The sequence below is a fragment of the Scyliorhinus canicula genome, chromosome 5 (genome assembly GCF_902713615.1).
Source record: "Scyliorhinus canicula chromosome 5, sScyCan1.1, whole genome shotgun sequence".
In the NCBI taxonomy this organism is placed as follows: Eukaryota; Metazoa; Chordata; class Chondrichthyes; order Carcharhiniformes; family Scyliorhinidae; genus Scyliorhinus; species Scyliorhinus canicula.
The window spans coordinates 88551849-88570436 of record NC_052150.1 but is presented as its reverse complement, the minus strand read 5'-3'; the positions used below and the strand labels follow the sequence as shown (position 1 = coordinate 88570436).

General features: G+C 49.7%; 1 protein-coding gene across 3 annotated transcripts in view; it reads right to left on the bottom strand.

Moving 5' to 3' along the window:
- Positions 1-18588, bottom strand: part of LOC119966114 (thyroid hormone receptor beta) — a 290813-nt gene that overhangs the window by 96070 nt on the left and 176155 nt on the right. For 2 of the 3 annotated variants that reach the window (XM_038797342.1, XM_038797343.1), the window contains one exon: positions 9010-9072. The exons of the other annotated variant lie outside the window; for it this stretch is intronic. In XM_038797342.1, the coding sequence (XP_038653270.1) occupies positions 9010-9016 (7 nt within the window). In that variant the 5' untranslated portion in view covers positions 9017-9072. The remainder of the gene's footprint in view (positions 1-9009; positions 9073-18588) is intronic. 3 annotated transcript variants of the gene reach the window in all.

Sequence of the window (18588 nt, the reverse complement as noted above, 5' to 3'; positions counted from 1 at the left end):
ATCTAAGCGCTCGCACCTATGACCCTGGCCAGGCCGCCTCCTGGCACGCTTCCCACCAGCCACCCGCCGCTCCCGGCCTCCCTCAGGCTTGTGCCGCGGGGCGCCCCGATAAATCCGCGGGGCCCCGCTGCTACTTTTGCGGGTACGCTAAACACCCTCGCTCGCGCTGCCCAGCCCGCTCCGCCCTCTGTAAGAGCTGCAGGAAGAAGGGCCACTACTCCACGGTCTGCCAGGCCAAAATGCTGGCTGCAGCGCTTCTGGAAGCTGCACAGCACTCTCCCCCCCCTCCTCCAGGCCTCTGCAAACGGCCTGCGTGCCTCTCTCTCTCCCCCAGGGCCCCTCCAGCCGCTCCCGACTCGCGCCCCGCCGGCCGACAAGCGCACCTCCCCGGCCCCTCCAGGCCTCTGCCAGCCTGCCCCGCACGTTCCTCCCCCCCGCCCCCGGGCCCCGGTGCCCGACCGGCTCGCCTCTCCGAGCCCCCCCGGTCCCTGCCTGCCCGCAGCGCGACTCTGCTCCCCCCGCCCCCGGCCCCCCCGCACCCGGCCTGCGCGCCTTACCTCCTCCCGCAGCTGCTCCCGGCCTGCGGGAGGACCTAACCGGCGTCCTGGAGCCGGCCTGCGCGACCCCACAGCTGCTACACCCGGCTCACCTCCTGGAGCCGGCCTGCGCGTCCCCACAGCTGCTACACCCGGCTCGCCTCCTGGAGCCGGCCTGCGCGTCCCCACAGCTGCTACACCCGGCTCGCCTCCTGGAGCCGGCCTGCGCGTCCCCACAGCTGATGCACCCGGCTCGCCTCCTGGAGCCGGCCTGCGCGCCTCACCTCATCAGCTCGCAGCGCCGGCAACGCTAGCTCCGCCACCAGCGGCCACGAGGGCTTCCTGGGCACCGCCATCTTGGGCTGCCGACCCCACGTGCGGGTCCTGGGCGCCGCCATCTTGGGGCCCCGACCCCACGTGCGGATACTGGGCGCCGCCATCTTGGGGAACAGACCTCACATGTGGATCCTGGCCACCGACTTCCAGATCTGCCACGCAAGGTCCCTCCAGCACCGACTCGGACGCCGACGACGGATTTTCTCCACGGCTCACGGCCGTTCAACTCGACCAGTCTCATCCACGCACGCTCACCAAAACGACTACGCTGATCCACCTCAACGGCTACGAGACGGACTGCCTGCTGGACTCCGGGAGCACGGAAAGCTTTGTTCACCCTGACACGGTAAGACGCTGCGCGCTCCCTGTCCATCCCGTAACACGCAAAATCGGTTTAGCCTCAGGTTCGCACTCCGTCCACATCACCGGGTGCTGCATCGCGGACCTCATGGTCCAAGGGAAGGTTTTTGAAAATTATAAATTCCTTGTCCTCCCTGACCTTTGCGCACCGGCACTCCTAGGACTGGACTTCCAGTGCAACCTGCAGAGCTTGACCTTTCAATTCGGCGGCCCTATACCCCCCCTCACTGTCTGCAGCCTCGCGTCCCTCAAAGTGGACCCTCCCTCCCTGTTTGCTAACCTCACCCCCGATTGCAAACCCGTCGCCACACGGAGCAGACGGTACAGCGCCCAGGACCGGTCCTTCATCAGGTCCGAGGTCCAGAGGTTGCTGACGGAAGGGGTCATCGAGGCCAGCAACAGTCCCTGGCGAGCCCAAGTGCTGGTGGTCCGGACGGGGAAGAAAAACCAGATGGTCATCAATTATAGCCAAACCATCAATCGGTTTACGCAACTGGACGCGTATCCTCTTCCCCGTATTTCTACCATGGTAAACGAGATCGCGACATACAAGGTCTTCTCAACTGTGGACCTCAAGTCTGCTTACCACCAGCTCCCCATCCGCGCGAGTGACCGCAAGTACACCGCGCTCGAGGCTGACGGGCGCCTCTACCACTTCCTCAGGGTTCCATTCGGTGTCACAAATGGGGTCTCGGTCTTCCAACGGGAGATGGACCGAATGGTCGACAAGTACGGATTACAGGCTACCTTCCCGTATCTTGATAATGTCACCATCTGCGGCCACGACCAGCAGGACCATGACGCCAACCTCCAGAAATTCCTCCAAACCGCAAAACTCCTTAACCTCACGTACAATAAGGATAAATGCATGTTCAGCACCAACCGCCTAGCCATCCTCAGCTACGTAGTGCGTAACGGAGTGACAGGCCCCGACCCCGAACGCATGCGCCCCCTGATGGAACTCCCTCTCCCCAATACCCCCAAATCCCTCAAACGCTGCCTGGGGTTTTTCGCATACTACGCCCAATGGGTTCCCAACTACACGGACAAGGCCCGTCCCCTCATGCAAACCACGACCGTCCCGCCGTCGACGGAGGCCTGCCAGGCCTTTAGCCGCATCAAAGCGGACATCGCAAAGGCCACGATGCACGCCATCGACGAGGCCCTCCCCTTCCAGGACGAGAGCGATGCATCAGAAGTAGCTCTGGCGGCCACCCTGAACCAAGCGGGCAGACCCGTGGCCTTCTTCTCCAGAACTCTCCAGGCTTCCGAACTCCGCCACCCCTCTGTGGAAAAGGAAGCCCAGGCCATAGTCGAAGCCGTGCGACATTGGAGGCACTATTTGGCCGGCAGGGGGTTTACCCTCCTCACAGACCAACGGTCAGTAGCCTTCATGTTTGATAATGCACAAAGGGGCAAGATCAAAAATGACAAGATTTTACGGTGGCGGATCGAGTTGTCCACGTACAACTATGATATCTTGTATCGTCCTGGGAAGCTCAATGAGCCTCCTGATGCCCTGTCCCGCGGTACCTGCGCCAGCGCGCAGATAGACCGCCTCCGCTCCCTCCACGCAGACCTCTGCCATCCAGGGGTGACCCGCCTACACCACTTCATTAAGGCCCGCAACCTGCCCTACTCCATCGAGGAAGTCAGGTCAGTAACCCGTGACTGCCACATCTGCGCCGAGTGCAAACCGCACTTATACCGCCCCGAGCGCGCACACCTGATCAAAGCATCCCGCCCCTTCAAATGTCTTAGCATTGACTTCAAGGGGCCCCTTCCCTCTAACAACCGCAACATTTACTTCCTGGTGGTTATCGACGAACACTCCCGCTTCCCCTTCGCCATTCCCTGTCCCGACATGACCACATCGACCGTCATTAAGGCCCTACTCTCCATCTTCTCACTGTTCGGCTACCCCGCGTACATTCACAGCGATCGGGGGTCCTCATTTATGAGCGACGAGCTGCGTCAATTCCTGCTCGACAGGGGCATCGCCTCTAGCAGGACGACCAGCTATAACCCCCGGGGTAACGGACAGGTCGAGCGGGAGAATGGTACCATCTGGAAGACCATACTACTGGCCCTCTGGTCTAGAAATCTCCCTATTTCCCGATGGCAAGAGGTGCTCCCCGATGCACTGCACTCTCTCCGCTCACTCCTTTGTACTGCAACTAATCAGACACCTCATGAGCGTCTTCTTGTTTTCCCCAGGAAGTCGTCCTCCGGATCCCCTCTCCCAACGTGGCTGGTCACCCCCGGGCCCATCTTGCTCCGGAAGCATGTGCGGGTGCACAAGTCCGACCCGTTGGTGGAGCATGTCCAGTTACTCCACGCTAACCCGCAGTACGCGTATGTGGAGTACCCCGACGGTCGGCAGGACACGGTCTCCCTCCGGGACCTGGCACCCGCCGGCGTGCGGCCCCCCCCCCACCACAGACCCCCCTCCCCTTTTTCACCCCACTCAGCTTCCCCATCCCTCATCCATGGCGTCTCCGCGGCCAGCTCAGGTGACGGAGACTACTCGAAGTCTATCGCTCCCGGACTCCAGGACATCAGCAGGACCATCAGCCGATCCGACGACAACTCCTCCACTACGGCGCTCGGCCAGGACGTCAAGGACCACCAAAAGACTGATCGAATCCTTCTAGAGTTCTACAGCCCCATGGACTTTCTTTTTGTAAATATCGTTATGTCTGGGCCAGTGGCAAGCCCCCAAATTCGATAAGGGTACGGAGAGAAAATTATTCTCCCCACGGCTACTCATATCATCAGTTCCCCCCCCCCCCCCCCCGGGTCTCGTTTACACCCCTCCCCCGCCTTCCTTTTCCGTAAGGGGTGAATGTGATGATATGATCTGCATACTCGTCTGCCATTGGGCCAGAACGTCGGCTTACCATTGGCCCTGGTCGGTCATGTGCCTCTCGACCGATTGGCCGAGAGGCTGAGTTAACCACGCCTCTATTAACGAGGTATAAATGCTCAGACGCCTGACGATCGTCCCTTTCCACTGTAGACGATCGCAGAGCTGTGTTCTAGTCAATTAAAGCCAGACTTTGGTAAATCACTCGCCTCGCGTGCAATCGATGGTACATCAGTTGGGTGACTACATAATATCTGGTGAACGTGTGCTTTCCGTGGACTGGGTGAGCATGTGCACATCGGGATGATGAGTACAGAGGTGGTGACATGGTGGTGGTGCGGGAGCTCTCCCCCAGCATGGGCAGACACACCACATGTAAGAGCGGCTAAGATCTCTCAGTGAATGATTCAACCCCTTAATCCTTTGCCATCATTCCCATTCAACCCAGCAACTTTACACTTTGTGCAAAAGGTTCACTTAAATCAAAATCAAAGTAACTGATTTGAATACATTAATTCTTTTTACCAATTAGCTATCAATGCATTGTGTGATGTTTGATTAAAGGTTGAGCCAACTAAAGAAAAAGTATTCAAATCTGTCAGCACATGCAATTAAATCAATTATGCATCAATTACACCAAAGCTTTTCAGGCAAAAAAAATGAGCTGTTTAAATAATGTTGAAAGTAGTAATTCATTAACTTTGAGTGGAATTGTTTCATTGGTAGATGTTAAGTACTGATGTTGCTCCTTGCTTGATTCTTTCTGGGCTTTCTCAGTTTGTTAAAACGTTGTTCTAAGGTTAAACTCCAGTAACAAAAGTTTGTGAAGATGCTAACGTGGAACGATGGAATGGTTCCTTGGTGATCTGATTTTGAACATTCAATTTTGCGGCTCACTTTGGTCCCACAGGAGAAGATAGCCCATGATGAGAAGAAAAGGGCGGAGATGGGGGCGGGGGAGTCCCTGAGATTTGAGTCCTCACCCCTATAAGAAATGGGCCCTGGAGATCATGGAGTTTCCAGAGGAGAGAGCAGTGCTCGACAGCGAGGTTGTCCTGTGCCCTGAGGATACACTGTCCCTTCACCCAGATGATCTGTGTCAAGTGAGTTGTTGATGTCTCAGAAAATTATCCTTCCTGCTCACTGACCACATGTCCATTGTTTTGCAGGATTACCATCTGATGAGGCCAGGCCATCCGGAGTCGTACCCTCCCATGCCACCCAAGAGGAACATCTTGGAGGAGAGCTCCAAGGAAAACCCAGGTAAGGCATCACAGCTATCACCCACACTTTCCACCAGCGCAGAGACACCCCACACGTCAGTGGGTGACATTAGTGAACAGGCTTTGGGGGCACTATCTGGTGAGCACACCTCTGCTGATGCACATCAGGTGGAGGCAGCACCTAGGGCAGCCCAGTGATGGTGGCAGATCCTGTAGCCCAGACATCTTGATGGGCTTGGTCCAGGTCGAAGTTTAACACAGTCTGATGCCCGGGCGTACAGAGCAACCGTCACCTCCTGGACGCAACTGTTGGCTGGCAATTGCAATATATCACACAGGTCTCCTCCACTTGAGCCCTGGAATGATCCTGTGGCGATTAGTGCTGCAGTGACCTTCACAGCCACCGGGGGTAGATGTCCTCCTCCTCCATAGGGTCCACGAGGACATGGCACAAGTGTTGCAATGTATCCTTGTTGAAACGGACTCTTCTGCGGCAGATGCTCTCCGTCAGCTCACTGAAGGATCAACGACACTCGTACACCTTAGGCCGTCGCTGGCCTCTCCTTCTGGCCCCCTCCTCAGCCTGATGGGCTAACGGGTCTTCAAGATGTGTGGCAGTCCCCTACACATGTTGTGCTGCTTGCAGCCAGCTGCCTCCTGCCTTCTTAGGTGTCTGTCCGCCTTGGCTGCCTCTAGCAAGCGATGACACTATGCGGGATCCACACCAGCAAACATTTTTGCATCTGAAGGATATTCAAGGACTCTCAAATTCCCCAGAACTCCCCCACCCTTACCATGATTGTCACACCTTCTCTCAGAATGCTATCCAGCGAGCCAGTTGTGCTGGCAAATCTCGATCCGCACACTGGTCCCTGGCCAGATCTGGAGCCACTAGACTCCAGACCTCTGCTAGCAACATTAGGGAGCTCCTGCTTAGCCCTCCTCCGCTCATTCAGACACTTACCCTTTGGCCGAAGGATCCTCAGTGGTGAAGCCATTCTTTGCTACTTGATTATTGGCAGTTGCTTTTATAATGCTAATGCTCCTGGAGTACAGGCACACTGTTCAGGCATCAAAGGTGGCAGAACATGCAGTCCACTAATCATCCTCTCAGACATGGTACCTCTGCCTTCGAGGATGATCTTGAAAGGAGTGTGAAATGCTGTCACAACCAACAAGGCTAATTCCTCATTTGAAATAGCCTTCAGCTGAGCAGCTAGAGGCTGCTCACAGTTGAAGGGGGTGAAATTGACTTTCACGAGAGAGCTGCAGCAGGGCTCTGTCCTGGGAGGGTTTGATTGGACAGAAAGGCTGCAGCTATGGTTGCCCCTGTTATGGGTCTCCACAATATTTAAAGATGGCTTAAAGGCCTCACAGACACAAAGCTCTTCACCCCCCCTCTCCAGGGTCGACCTCCGACATGGAACACTCCAGCTCACCGAATAACTGGAATCTCCCCCGAAGGCCCCACAACTCCACCCCCCTTCCCCACACTACCACCCACCCTGAGCACTGGGTCAGCAGTTCTGGTTCCCTTGAGCTGAATGCCAGTAAATGGAAAGGATTACTCACCTCCTCACTTCCCCTCAGTGTCCATTGCGCCAGCTTCATGTTTTTGAAAAGGAGTATTAAACAACGCCCACGTGACGTTTTGCTGGAGAGCCACTACATTCAAATTCAATCTCATTAATGGCATTGAAATAAATGCAAATTAGGCTTAATGAGCTTTGGTACTCGCCATCGGGAGCTGGTTGGGTTAGTCACAAAATGGTTGGCACCCGGCACAAATCTCGATTTTGCCCTCTCTCGCTATTCACCTGCCATGCCAGATGCAATGTAGTGGCTGAATCGTGCCCAAGGTGTGTCAAATTTCTATGCCACAAGTGACCTAACCAAAGATAAATATTGCCCATTGTTCAATATTAAAAAGAAATGGATAAATACTTGAAGGGAAAAACGTTACAGAACTAGGGGGAAAGAGCAGGGGAGTAGGATTAATTAGCTAGCTTGATGAAAGAAGGCGATAGGTTGAATGGGCTTCTTCTGTGCTTTGCCACTCCATGTTTCTAAATTCACATCAGGATTGGATGCACGATGGTGGCTATGTTATGCCCAAATCCATGTCGGTGGAGAAAGGCAGAACATCACGGTTCAAGAATTGCTGAGAATAGCAAATTTCTAAGTCGGTACTAGGTCTCACTGTCTTTCCTGTCTCACTCCCTCTCCAATACTTATGCAAGTCGCTGCTTATGATTTATGGTACTCTAAATAATATTACAGTCCGAGCAACATAGTCAGATTAGGTGGGATTTAGATATTTTTGCATCAGAGTACCCATTATACACATTTTTAAATCCAATGTGTAGTACTTTACACTTGCCTACACGGAATTATTAGATATTATTCCATCCACTTACATAGGTTGCCCAGCTTATACTGTAATTTCTTAGATTCCTCTGTAATTCACAATTTGCTTCTCTGATTGCACTGTCCTTTCTAGTTTAGTATTATATATATGAGGTTTCTAAATCCCATTATGGATGCAAATTAGAAATGATAATGGTTCTAAAACTGGAAATCCATCCACTATTCTGCCTCCTTTGATACAACTTCCTTAACAAGTACCATTGCTTCCTGTTCCACAGCAATTTTTTAATAAATATCTAAACCCAGGAGATACCTTCAATTTCCACCATACTACCATTACAAGTTTAATGAACAATATTTCACACCAACCTCTGCCAAATAATTTTTGGAAGTCCAGATATAACATGCTTTAAGGCTTACTGCAGTCCGCTTGGGATATCAGTAGCTCAAAATAAGGTTGTTTAGGTAGAATCTACCTCCTTTGAATCAATGTTAACTGCTGTTAACTACGTTACTGAACAGATAAGTGTGTACATAATAATCAATTCCTTCAATTTACATGGGAATAGTTGCAGGGCTTTGACAAGGTAGCACAGTGGTTAGCACTGCTGCCTTATGGCGCCAGGGACCCGGTTTCAATTCCAGCCTTGGGGTGACTGTGTGGAACATAGAACATAGAACAGTACAGCACAGAACAGGCCCTTCGGCCCTCGATGTTGTGCCGAACAATGATCACCCCACTTAAACCCACGTAACCCGTATCCCAACAATCCCCCCATTAACCTTACACTATGGGCAATTTAGCATGGCCAATCCACCTAACCCGCACATCTTTGGATGTGGAGTTTGCAGTTTCTCCCAGTGTCTGCAAGGGTTTCCTCCAGCTGCTCCGATTTTCTCCCATAGTCCAAAGATGTGATTAGGTGGATTGGCCATGCAAAATTGTCCCCGCGTGTCCAACGATATGCATGTTGGGGTGTGGGGATAGGGCAGGGGGGGGGGGGGGGGTGGGCCTAGGTAGGGTGCACTTTCAGAACGTCGGTGCAGATTCAATGGGCCAAATGGCCTCCTTCTGCACTATAGGTGCTCTATGGATTCTGCAATGGATTTATCATTTTGAATGTGCACATCACAACGACCTCTATCCATTCTATTAGCACCTTCTAAAAAATTCTATTAGCACTTTCATAATGGATTATCTCATGGATTGTATGAGGAAGGGAAGATTGAGGCAGCAAAGAAATTCTAAAGCTTGACATTCTGGGTAAAAATGAGTCAGGTCAAGGGTTTTTATTAATTGCACAGAATGTTAACTCAGTACCTGACATACTGCTTGGCAATTATGGATCAGCAGTCATTCTGTTGCTGGTATTTATCACACCACCTGCAAAACAGAATTATCCCATTATTATTGAAGTTACCAACCCTGGAGAAAAAAATACAGCCTAAAATGGGAAGAAATGGATCACACTTGAGAACTTGATACATCGGCACCATAATAATTTCATAAAATTGAGAATTTACATTGGGGGAAAAGGTCAGGGAAGTAGAACTTGTTTTCTTTGGAAACGACACTGCAAGCTCACTAAAATCAGATCTGCTAAGAATACAAAGGAATAAATTATGAAGAAGAATTGCAACCATCAGTATTTAACTGAGGCGTTATGATGCTCAAAGGCTCGGCATGCACAGTTCCACTTTGGGAAGGCAAAACTTACTACTGCCGTGACTGTTCGAGCAGATGGTGAGATAATTTCATGTGCCCATCATTATAGCTTAGCGATATCGCAAAATGATAACGATATTGATAATGATGTATATTATTCTTCACTGCTAATTACTCATAAATGGCAACAAGCTAAATACGTGGGGTGGGATTCTCCGAGCCACCCCGACGCCGACACGTGATTCTCCGAAGAGCGGAGAATCGACACCATTTGTGCCAGAGCGTTTGGCGCGGTGCTGGTCGTGGGCCAATATCCATGGCCGAGGCGTCGATTCTCCGGCCTTGATGGGCCGAGCGGCCACGTGGAAACGGCAGCGTCCACACCTGCTCGCAGCCGGCGGAAACTCTGCGCGCAGGGTCGGGGTCTCCTTCACCCCCCCGGTGCCTCCGATGGGGTCTGGCCCGAGATCGGGGCCGACCTCTCCAGCCCCGGGTCCATTTTGTTACGCGGCCGGCCCCTGAACCCCCTCGCCATGTTGCGTCTGGACCGTGAGGAAGTCACCCATGCATGCGCGGGTTGGCACGGCGCCACTGTGCATGCACAGGTTGGCACGGCGCCCAGTTGGTGCTGGGAAGGGAGGCTGGAGCGGCGTGAACCACTCCAGCACCATGCTGGCCCCCTGTGTGGGCCAGAATCGATAGTGCCCGCGCCCATTTTGCGCCGTCGTGAAATGCGACGGCGTGCCACTCTGCCTCCATTTCGGAGAATCCCGCCCGAGATAGATTTAGAGCTGGTCCAGCAGCTCAAAACTGGGCATCCACAACGTGCTGTGGGCCATCAAAGGCAGGAGAATTGCATTCCACCACAATGGCCAATTCCAACCTCATGGCCTAGCGTATGCCTCATTCTACTGTAATGATCAAGGTTCATGAGATGGGCATGTGAGGAGCAGCACCAAGCATACTTTAAAATGAGGCATCAACTAGTGAAGCTACAACACAGGACTACATACATGCTAAACAGTGGCAGTTGCATGTAATAGGCAGAGCTAAGGAATCCCAAAACCTATGGATCAGATTAAAGATCAACTGTCTTGCCAGATTCATGAATCGTGGAGGACAATTAAACAACTGAAGGAGGCTCCACAATATCCTCATGACAGAAGTTGCCAGCATGTTAGTGCAAGTTAATGAAAGAAACAAGGCTAACGTATTTCAACCATCTTTAGCCATAAGTGTTGAGTAGATGATTTCTCTTGGCCTCCTGCCAAGGTCGCCAGCATCACAGATGATAGATTTCAGCCAATTCAATTCACTCCACATTATACAAAGAAATGGCTGATGCCAACGGACGCAGCAAAGGCTACTGTCCAAAACAATTATTGATTTGTGCTCCAGAATGAGCTGCACCCCTAGCCAAGCTGTTCCAGCGCAGCTACAGCATGGCATCCACCCACGACATCCACCAGACAATGTGGAAAATTGACCAGTATGTGCTGTCCACAAAAGGCGAGACCAATACAATCTGGTCATCTACCATTCCATTAGTCTACTATTAATCATCAGCAAAATGATGGAAGTCATCACTGACAGTGTTATCAAGTGCTACTTATTCAACATAATCTACTCAATGATGCACAATTTGGGTACCTCGAGGGCAACTCGGCTGCAGACTTAATTACAACCTTAATCCAAAAACGGGTGAAAGAGCTGAATTTTGGAGGGGGGGTGGGGGGGGGGGGGGGGGGGGGGGGGGTTGGGGGGGTGGTCAGAGCAATAATTGAAGTTAATGGGAATTGGGGGGAAACTCTCTGCTGATTGGAAAGAAAGATGGTTGTGGTCGTTGGAGGCCAATCATCTCAGCCCGAGGACATCACTGCAGGAGTTTCTCAGAGCAGAATACCCGGGACCTTTAGCTGCTTCAGTGATCTTCGATAGTAGTGGGGATAGGTTTTATATCAGACTAACACCATTGACTGGTATAATGCCACGGACTACGCAATTACATCATTAGAGGGTTTCACGGGTTTTTGTGGGGTTCACCATTGTTTTGATAAGCATCTTGTAAATAAACCCCTTTCACTCTGTTATACCCACTCTATCTGTGCCACCTTTGATTCTTTCTCTTTGCGGTTACATCAAAACATAACAAAAGAGAAACTGCCGACCGGGATCTGGGCCATAAACATGAAAATGGGAGAAAAACAGCTTTTGACAACGATTTTGAGAGCCAGAAGAAGGACTCATCGACGGAGATCCAGGCCCATTCACCATTGGGAATGAGGTCGGGAGAAATATTGGCTCCCAAGGCGCAATCATCATTGTGCAGGTCTGCTGGAGTCTGATTGGCTTTAAGGAACGACTGGAACCTTTCTTCATAAGAGTGCATGTCTCCTTCTCATCAAACGCATCCTCTAAAGTAAATAGTTGGACACCGTACAGTTTGTAATGGGGGTGTCGACAAAACAGCCAGTTGATCGTGACAACCCTAGCAAGTAAAAGGGTTATACAAAAAAAATGTTATCGGACCAATGCGAGGTACTGGGAGGATCAAAGGTTTAGTACACTTACCTTTGTAGTTGGTAAAGCTGTGGAAACTGTACATGAGGCACTACAATGGGCAGCGAGAATACAAAGCTACCGGGTGGCTGCCTACTCTGCAACCTACTGCTTGGGAATTAATAGCGGGGCACAGAAACAGTTCATCTGCTTGTGTGCTGCGAGTTTGTTTGCTTTGAACAGAGAGAAAATAAACAGCAGAGAAAACAGGCTGAAGGCTGAGTAACACAGATCCGGGAGCTGCAATCCAAAAATGGCGGGAGGAAAAGGCATCATGGATGCGTTTGATGAGAAGAAACATTGAGTTCTTATGAGGAAAGGTTCCAGTCATTTCTTAAAGTCAATCAGACACCAGCAGACCTGCATACTGTGACCTTTCTCAGCTCAGTTGGAAGGAAGAAATTAATGTTGCTGCAGAGTTTAGTACACCCAGCTAAACCTGGAGACCAGTCAAATGATGAGTTAATGACCATCTTGCAAGAACATTTCTTTCCCCGTCCACTATTAATAGCTGAAAGATTCCGCTTTCACCGTTGTGCACAGGGGGAAGGGGAGTTCATTTCACAAGTGGTCGCATCACTGCAAAAGCAAACAAAGTACTGCGAATTTGGCCAGACCTCAGACGTTACAGTTTGCAACCATTAGTTTATAGCCTGAGGAATGAAGCCACCCAAAAGCAATTGCTGACTGAAGGTGCATTAACCCTACAATCTGCTATAGAAATCACAACCTCTATGGAATTTGCTGCTGATTGGAATTTGAGCTAAAGTCCATAAGATGGAGTCGGAGAGAAGCAGGTCCATCAAGAACCTACAATGTCAGTGCTGCAACCAAAATGGGACATATGGCTGGAGGTAGTTGGAGCATGGAGAACAAATTCAAAAATTGTGGTAAAGTTGGTGACATTGGCAAGGCATGTTGGTGACACCAGTCTTCATCAGCACAAAAGTGTACCAAGAAAAATACTGTGAAAACTACAGGGAGACTTTACCAGTTAAGTGTGCCAGGTCAGCTCAAGGAATGTAATCTTGCCTTCTAACAGTACAAGGAGACCAGCAACGATTTTGAGTGTATCCAAAAGTAAATGGGAACACGGTTAAGATGGAAGTGGATACGGGCACTGCAGTATCACTTATACCTGAAATTTAAGTATCAGCCAGTACAGGTGTGGTCTTGAGGACATATACTGAAGAGATTGTGCCGCTGAAGGGCTTCATCAAGGTGACTGTGGAAGTTAATGAGCAGAAAGTGAGTTGCCTCTTCATATTGTTCAAGCAAACCTTCCAGCATTGTTTGGAAGATCTTGGTTAAGGAAGACTAAGCTAAACTGGGCTGCCGTGAACTAACTTGTTGATTCTACAAATGATCTTCGGCGAAAGTATGCAAAGGTATTTAAGAAGTCGCTTGGATCCATGATTGGGGTCGAAGTGAAACTCAAGATAAAGGATATGAGTATGCCTAAGTGTTTGAAAGCGCATATCATATCCTATTGGACTTAAAGTGGAAGAAGAGCTCAAGAGGTTAATGAAGACAGGAGTCATTGAGCCTGTTACCACCAGCGACTGGGCAACTCCTATTGTCCGATCATCAAAGGCTTAAAGAAGAACGGTTTAGTATGAATATGCGGGGATTTAAATTTGATATCTATTTGCACCCTACCTCCCAACATTCCAAGGGGAATAGGATTGATGGGAAAGTAGGGACAGCATGGCACAGGATGAAAGGGTGCCGGAGAGCAATATGGGCAGAGTTCAAGAAGTTGAGTCTTGAGCTAGCAAAAATCTAAGTGTGTATTTCCAAAGATAATAGATGTAAGAGGTAAGGTATTTTGTGGTGCAGTAATATACCAAAGAGTAGAGACTAGGGGCTTTTCACAGTAACTTCATTGAAGCTTATTTGTGACAATAAGCGATTATTATTATTATTATTAAGGTGTGGTATGCCAAAGAATAAAGACAAGGCAAGAGAGGAAGGTACTAATATTGTGGGAAATTATGAATGGACTGTAACAGGAAGGTACAGAGAGTACAAATCTAAGAGTGAATCAATGGTTAAGGCTAGATGCTACAAAAATAAAGACAAAACTAAAGATCCTGCATCTAAAGGCATAAAACATTTAAAACAAAATAGATGAACTGATAGTACAAATAGGAATTAATAAGTACGATCTGTTAGCCATTACAGAGACGTGGATACAGGCTGACAGACTGGGACCTGAATATTGAAGGGTATGTGACATTTAGGAAGGACATGAAGTTAAAAAAGGTGGAGGGGTGGCTCTGCTAATTAGCGATGATATTAGCACATTAGAGAGAGAGGAGTTAAATTCTGGAAACCAGGATGTAGAAGAGGGTGGGGTTGAGATGAGAAAAGATAAAGGCAAGAAATCACTTGTGGGAGTGGTGTACAGGCGCCCTAATTGTAACTATATGGAAGGCCAGAGTATAAAAGAGATAATGGGAGCCTGCCGACAATCATGGGGGGTTTTAATTTACATATAGACTGAAAAAAATCAGATGGACAAAGGTAGTGTAGATGAGGAGTTCATGTTTTTGAGATAGTTTCTTAGAACAGCACATTCTGGAGCCAACCTGACGATAGAGCTGATGATACGAAACCTGCTATTGAGCAAATAGTTGAGTCTGCATGCTGACAAATCCCCAGGTCCGATGGACCTCATCCTAAGGTTTTGAAAGAAGTGGTTAATGAGATAGTTGATGCATTGGTTTTAATTTTCCAAAATTCTCCAGATTCTGGAAGGTTCATTAGATTGGAAGGTAGCTAATGTAACTCTTTTATTCAAAAAGGAGGGAGACAGAAAGCAGGAAATTACAGCTCAGTTAACCAATGAAAACATCTTTCATTGCAAAAATGTTTGAAGCCATTTTTAAGTGTATTATAGCAAGCACTTTGAAAATTCAAAGCAATCAGACCGAGTCAACATGATTTTGTGAAAGGGAAATCATGTTCATCCAATTTATTGGAGTTCTTTGAAAGTATCACATGTGCTGTTGATAAAGGGAAACCAGTGGATGCACTGTACTTCGATTTCCAGAACATAGAACATGGAAAAAACAGCACAGAACAGGCCCTTTGGCCCACGATGTTGTGCTGAACTTTTGTCCTAGATTAAGAACAAATTAATCTACACCCCAGCATTCTACCATAATCCATGTACCTGTCCAATAGCCACTTGAAGGTCCCTAATGTTTTCGAATCAACTACTTCCAAGAAGCCATTTTTTAAGGTGCCACATCAAATGTTACTGTGGAAAATAAAAGCTCATGGTGGAGGGGGATATATTGGCATGGATAGAAGGTTGGCTAGCTAACAGGAAACAGTTGGCATGAAAGAATTGGCAGGATGTGACGAGTGGTGTGCCACAGGGATCAGTGCTGGGGCCTCAACCGTTACAATTTATATAAATGGCTTGGATGAAGGGACTGACGGTGTGGCTGTTAAATTTGCTGATGATAATAATCATAATAATCGCTTATTGTCACAACTAGGCTGCAATGAAACGACTGTGAAAAGCCCCTGGTCGCCACATTCCGGCGCCTCAGGGAGGCTGGTATGGGAATTGAACCCGCGCTGCTGGCATTGTTCTGCATTGCAAGCCAGCTAATTTGCACACTGTGCTAAACCAGCCCCCAAACAAGCCTACAAAGATTGGTAGGAAAGTAAATTGTGGAGGATGGAACAAGGCTGCAAAAGAACATGTATAGGTTAAGTGAGTGGGCAAAAAATCTGGCAAATGGAGTATAATGTGGGAAAATGTGGAATTATCGATTTTGGCAGGAAGAATAAAATGGTGGTAGATTGCAGTTCAGCGAAGGTTTATTAGATTAGACAGGAATGCACGGGGTGTCTTATGAGGAAGGTTTGAAGAGGTAGGTTTGTATCGAGAGTTTAGAAGAGTAAGAGGTGACTTGATTGTAACCTTTAAGATCCTGAGGGTCATGACACGGTGGATGTGAGGAGGACATTTCCTCTTGTCGGAGAATCTAGGACTAGGGGAGAATCTAGGACTAGGGGGTCACTGTTTAAAAATAAGGAGTTACTCATTTAAAACGGATAGGAGGGGATAAAAATTAGGAGTTACTCAAGTAAAATTGAAATGAGGAGAATGTTTGTCTCTCTGAGAGTCATGAGTGTCTGGAACTCTTTCCTCAAACTGAGCCTACTCCAGTTCCTAATTTGTATGTTTGTAAGGTAGCATCCCTACCTCTGAACCAGAAGCTCCGGGTTCAAGTCCCGCTCTGTGATGGAACCATCAATTCACCAGACACGTGTTTCCGATGTGAATCTAGGCTTTAATCAACTTACTTCAGAGCCAGCCTGTTACCTGTCGATGAACTCGTAGTGACCCAGTCTGACTCTGGACACGGATACTTATACAGCTGCACTAGGGGGAGGAGTCGTGGGCGGAACCAAGGGTGGAGCCCAGTATAAGTTCCTAAGTGCTCCTGTTGGTCGTTCTGGGTGAGTGTGCTTAACACTCAATTTGGCTCTGTTTCTTTACTTAGCTCTGGAGTCGCCAGGTATCGTTAAGATACCTCCACAAGTTCAAGGTGAAGTGCAAAGCAATAAAACCATACACCAATTAGTAAGTTCAAACAACTGAGTTTATTATAATACAATTATAATAACTACCCATGCACACGCTAAAAGGATTAAGCTATTCCTACCGCTAAATAAATTAATACTTATCTCGAAGGAACTGCCGGGTCAGGGAACAAGGCCTCTTGCTCTGCTCTGGTCTGCAGACTTCAGGTTGGTATAAGTTAAAAGGGGTCAGGAGTGTCTATCTCTGGTAGCGATCGTTGTGAGACACTTACTTGCTGGCGGCTGCTGTCCCAAACCTCTCTCTCTCTCCTTCAGGGTCTTCTTGGCAAAAGCTGGTCGAGGTGCTGGTCCACGGAGGAGTGCTGGTCAAAGAGAATGGAGGGCTGGACAAGAAGACTGAACCATGTGTGGGACCTGTCTTTTATAGGTCCCAGGGATCCGCACCCCTTTCTGGTCTCTTCCCAATCGATATGTTTGAATCCCCCCAATACTGAGGCTGTTCCTTAGCTACTGGGCGGGCTCTCAGGCTCTTTGTTTTCGAACCCTGTTGGTGCCTGAGTGTCTGGTATCCTTTACAATGTTGCAGTTGCTTCCCCATTTGTGTCCATTGTATCTGGAATTGTTCCATTAACCTGCTAATTATCCCGGTGATTGCCTCATTAGTATGCGGAACGTTCGTTTCGGTGCTGTCTGCTTTCTTAGCAGACAGAATCCACACCTGCTAGGTGCAGCCTGCTGGGGCTGCAAACATTGTCCATTTTATCCTGTATGCTTTGCGTTCCTCCATTTTGTATTTAGGGAAATGGCCAACTTCGGTGGCTACACTCCCAGTGCTACTCCCCCTAGTGGTAGGATGGCGCTACTGCGCTTACAATAACAGTTTGAATTAGTATATATACATTCATATATTACATTCACCACATTCACCCCCTGCAAAAAAATCAAGTCCGGCGGGGGTGGTGGTCTAGTCTATAACGTCAGTCTGTCCGCCGGTCGGATTGTCCGCTGAGATCTGCGGAGCACCGGGGTTGCAGCCTCTTGCGGTGGCTGGACGGATGTAGTGTGTTGGGGTACGATGGCGGACTCCAGGGTGGGTTGTATTCGAGCTTCATACTCTCCTGGGTGTAGGGTGAGAGATCCTTCTGTGGGGGCAGAGGGGGCGCTGGATCTGGCGGGTGCCAGATCCCGGAGGGATACAGTGTCCTGACGGCTGTCAGGGAACTCCACGAATGCATACTGGGGGTTGCAGTGGAGCAGGCACACCTTCTCAACAAGGGGGTCGGTTTTGTGCCCCCTAACGTGTTTCCTCAGGAGTACGGGGCCCGGCGCCGGCGTCCTCAGCCATGCCGGAAGTGAGCCCTCCGTGGTAGTGCCTCTGGAAAAAATGAAGAGCCTCTCGTGAGGGGTCTGGTTGGTCGCCGTACACAAGAGGGACCTAATAGCGTGGAGCGCGTCTGGGAGGACTTCCTGCCACTGAGAGACTTGGAGCTTTCTAGACCGGAGGGTCAGTAGGATGGTCTTCCAGACCGTCGCGTTCTCCCTTTCCACCTGCGCGTTCCCCCTGGGGTTGTAGCTGGTAGTCCTGCTCGAGGCGATGCCCTTTTCGAGCAGGTACTTACGCACCTCGTCGCTCATGAAGGACGAACCCTGGTCGCTGTGTACGTAGCTGGGGAAACCAAACAGGGTGAAGATGCTATGCAGGGCCCTAATGACTGTGTGGGAGGTCATGTCGGGGCACGGGATAGCGAATGGGAAACGGGAGAACTCGTCTACGACGTTTAAAAAGTAAATGTTCTTGTTAGTGGAGGGGAGTGGCCCTTTGAAATCAATCGCGAGGCGTTCAAAGGGTCTAGAAGCCTTGACCAGGTGGGCCCTGTCTGGTCTATAGAAGTGCGGTTTGCACTCCGCACAGATCGGGTAGTCCCTGGTGACCGCCTTTACTTCCTCGTTGGAGAAAGGCAGGTTTCGGGCCCTGGTGTAGTGGGCGAGCCGGGTGACCCCTGGGTGGCAGAGGTCATTGTGGATACTTTTTAATCGGTCGATCTGCGCGCTGGCGCATGTCCCGCGGGACAGGGCATCCGGAGGCTCGTTGAGCTTCCCGGGTCGATA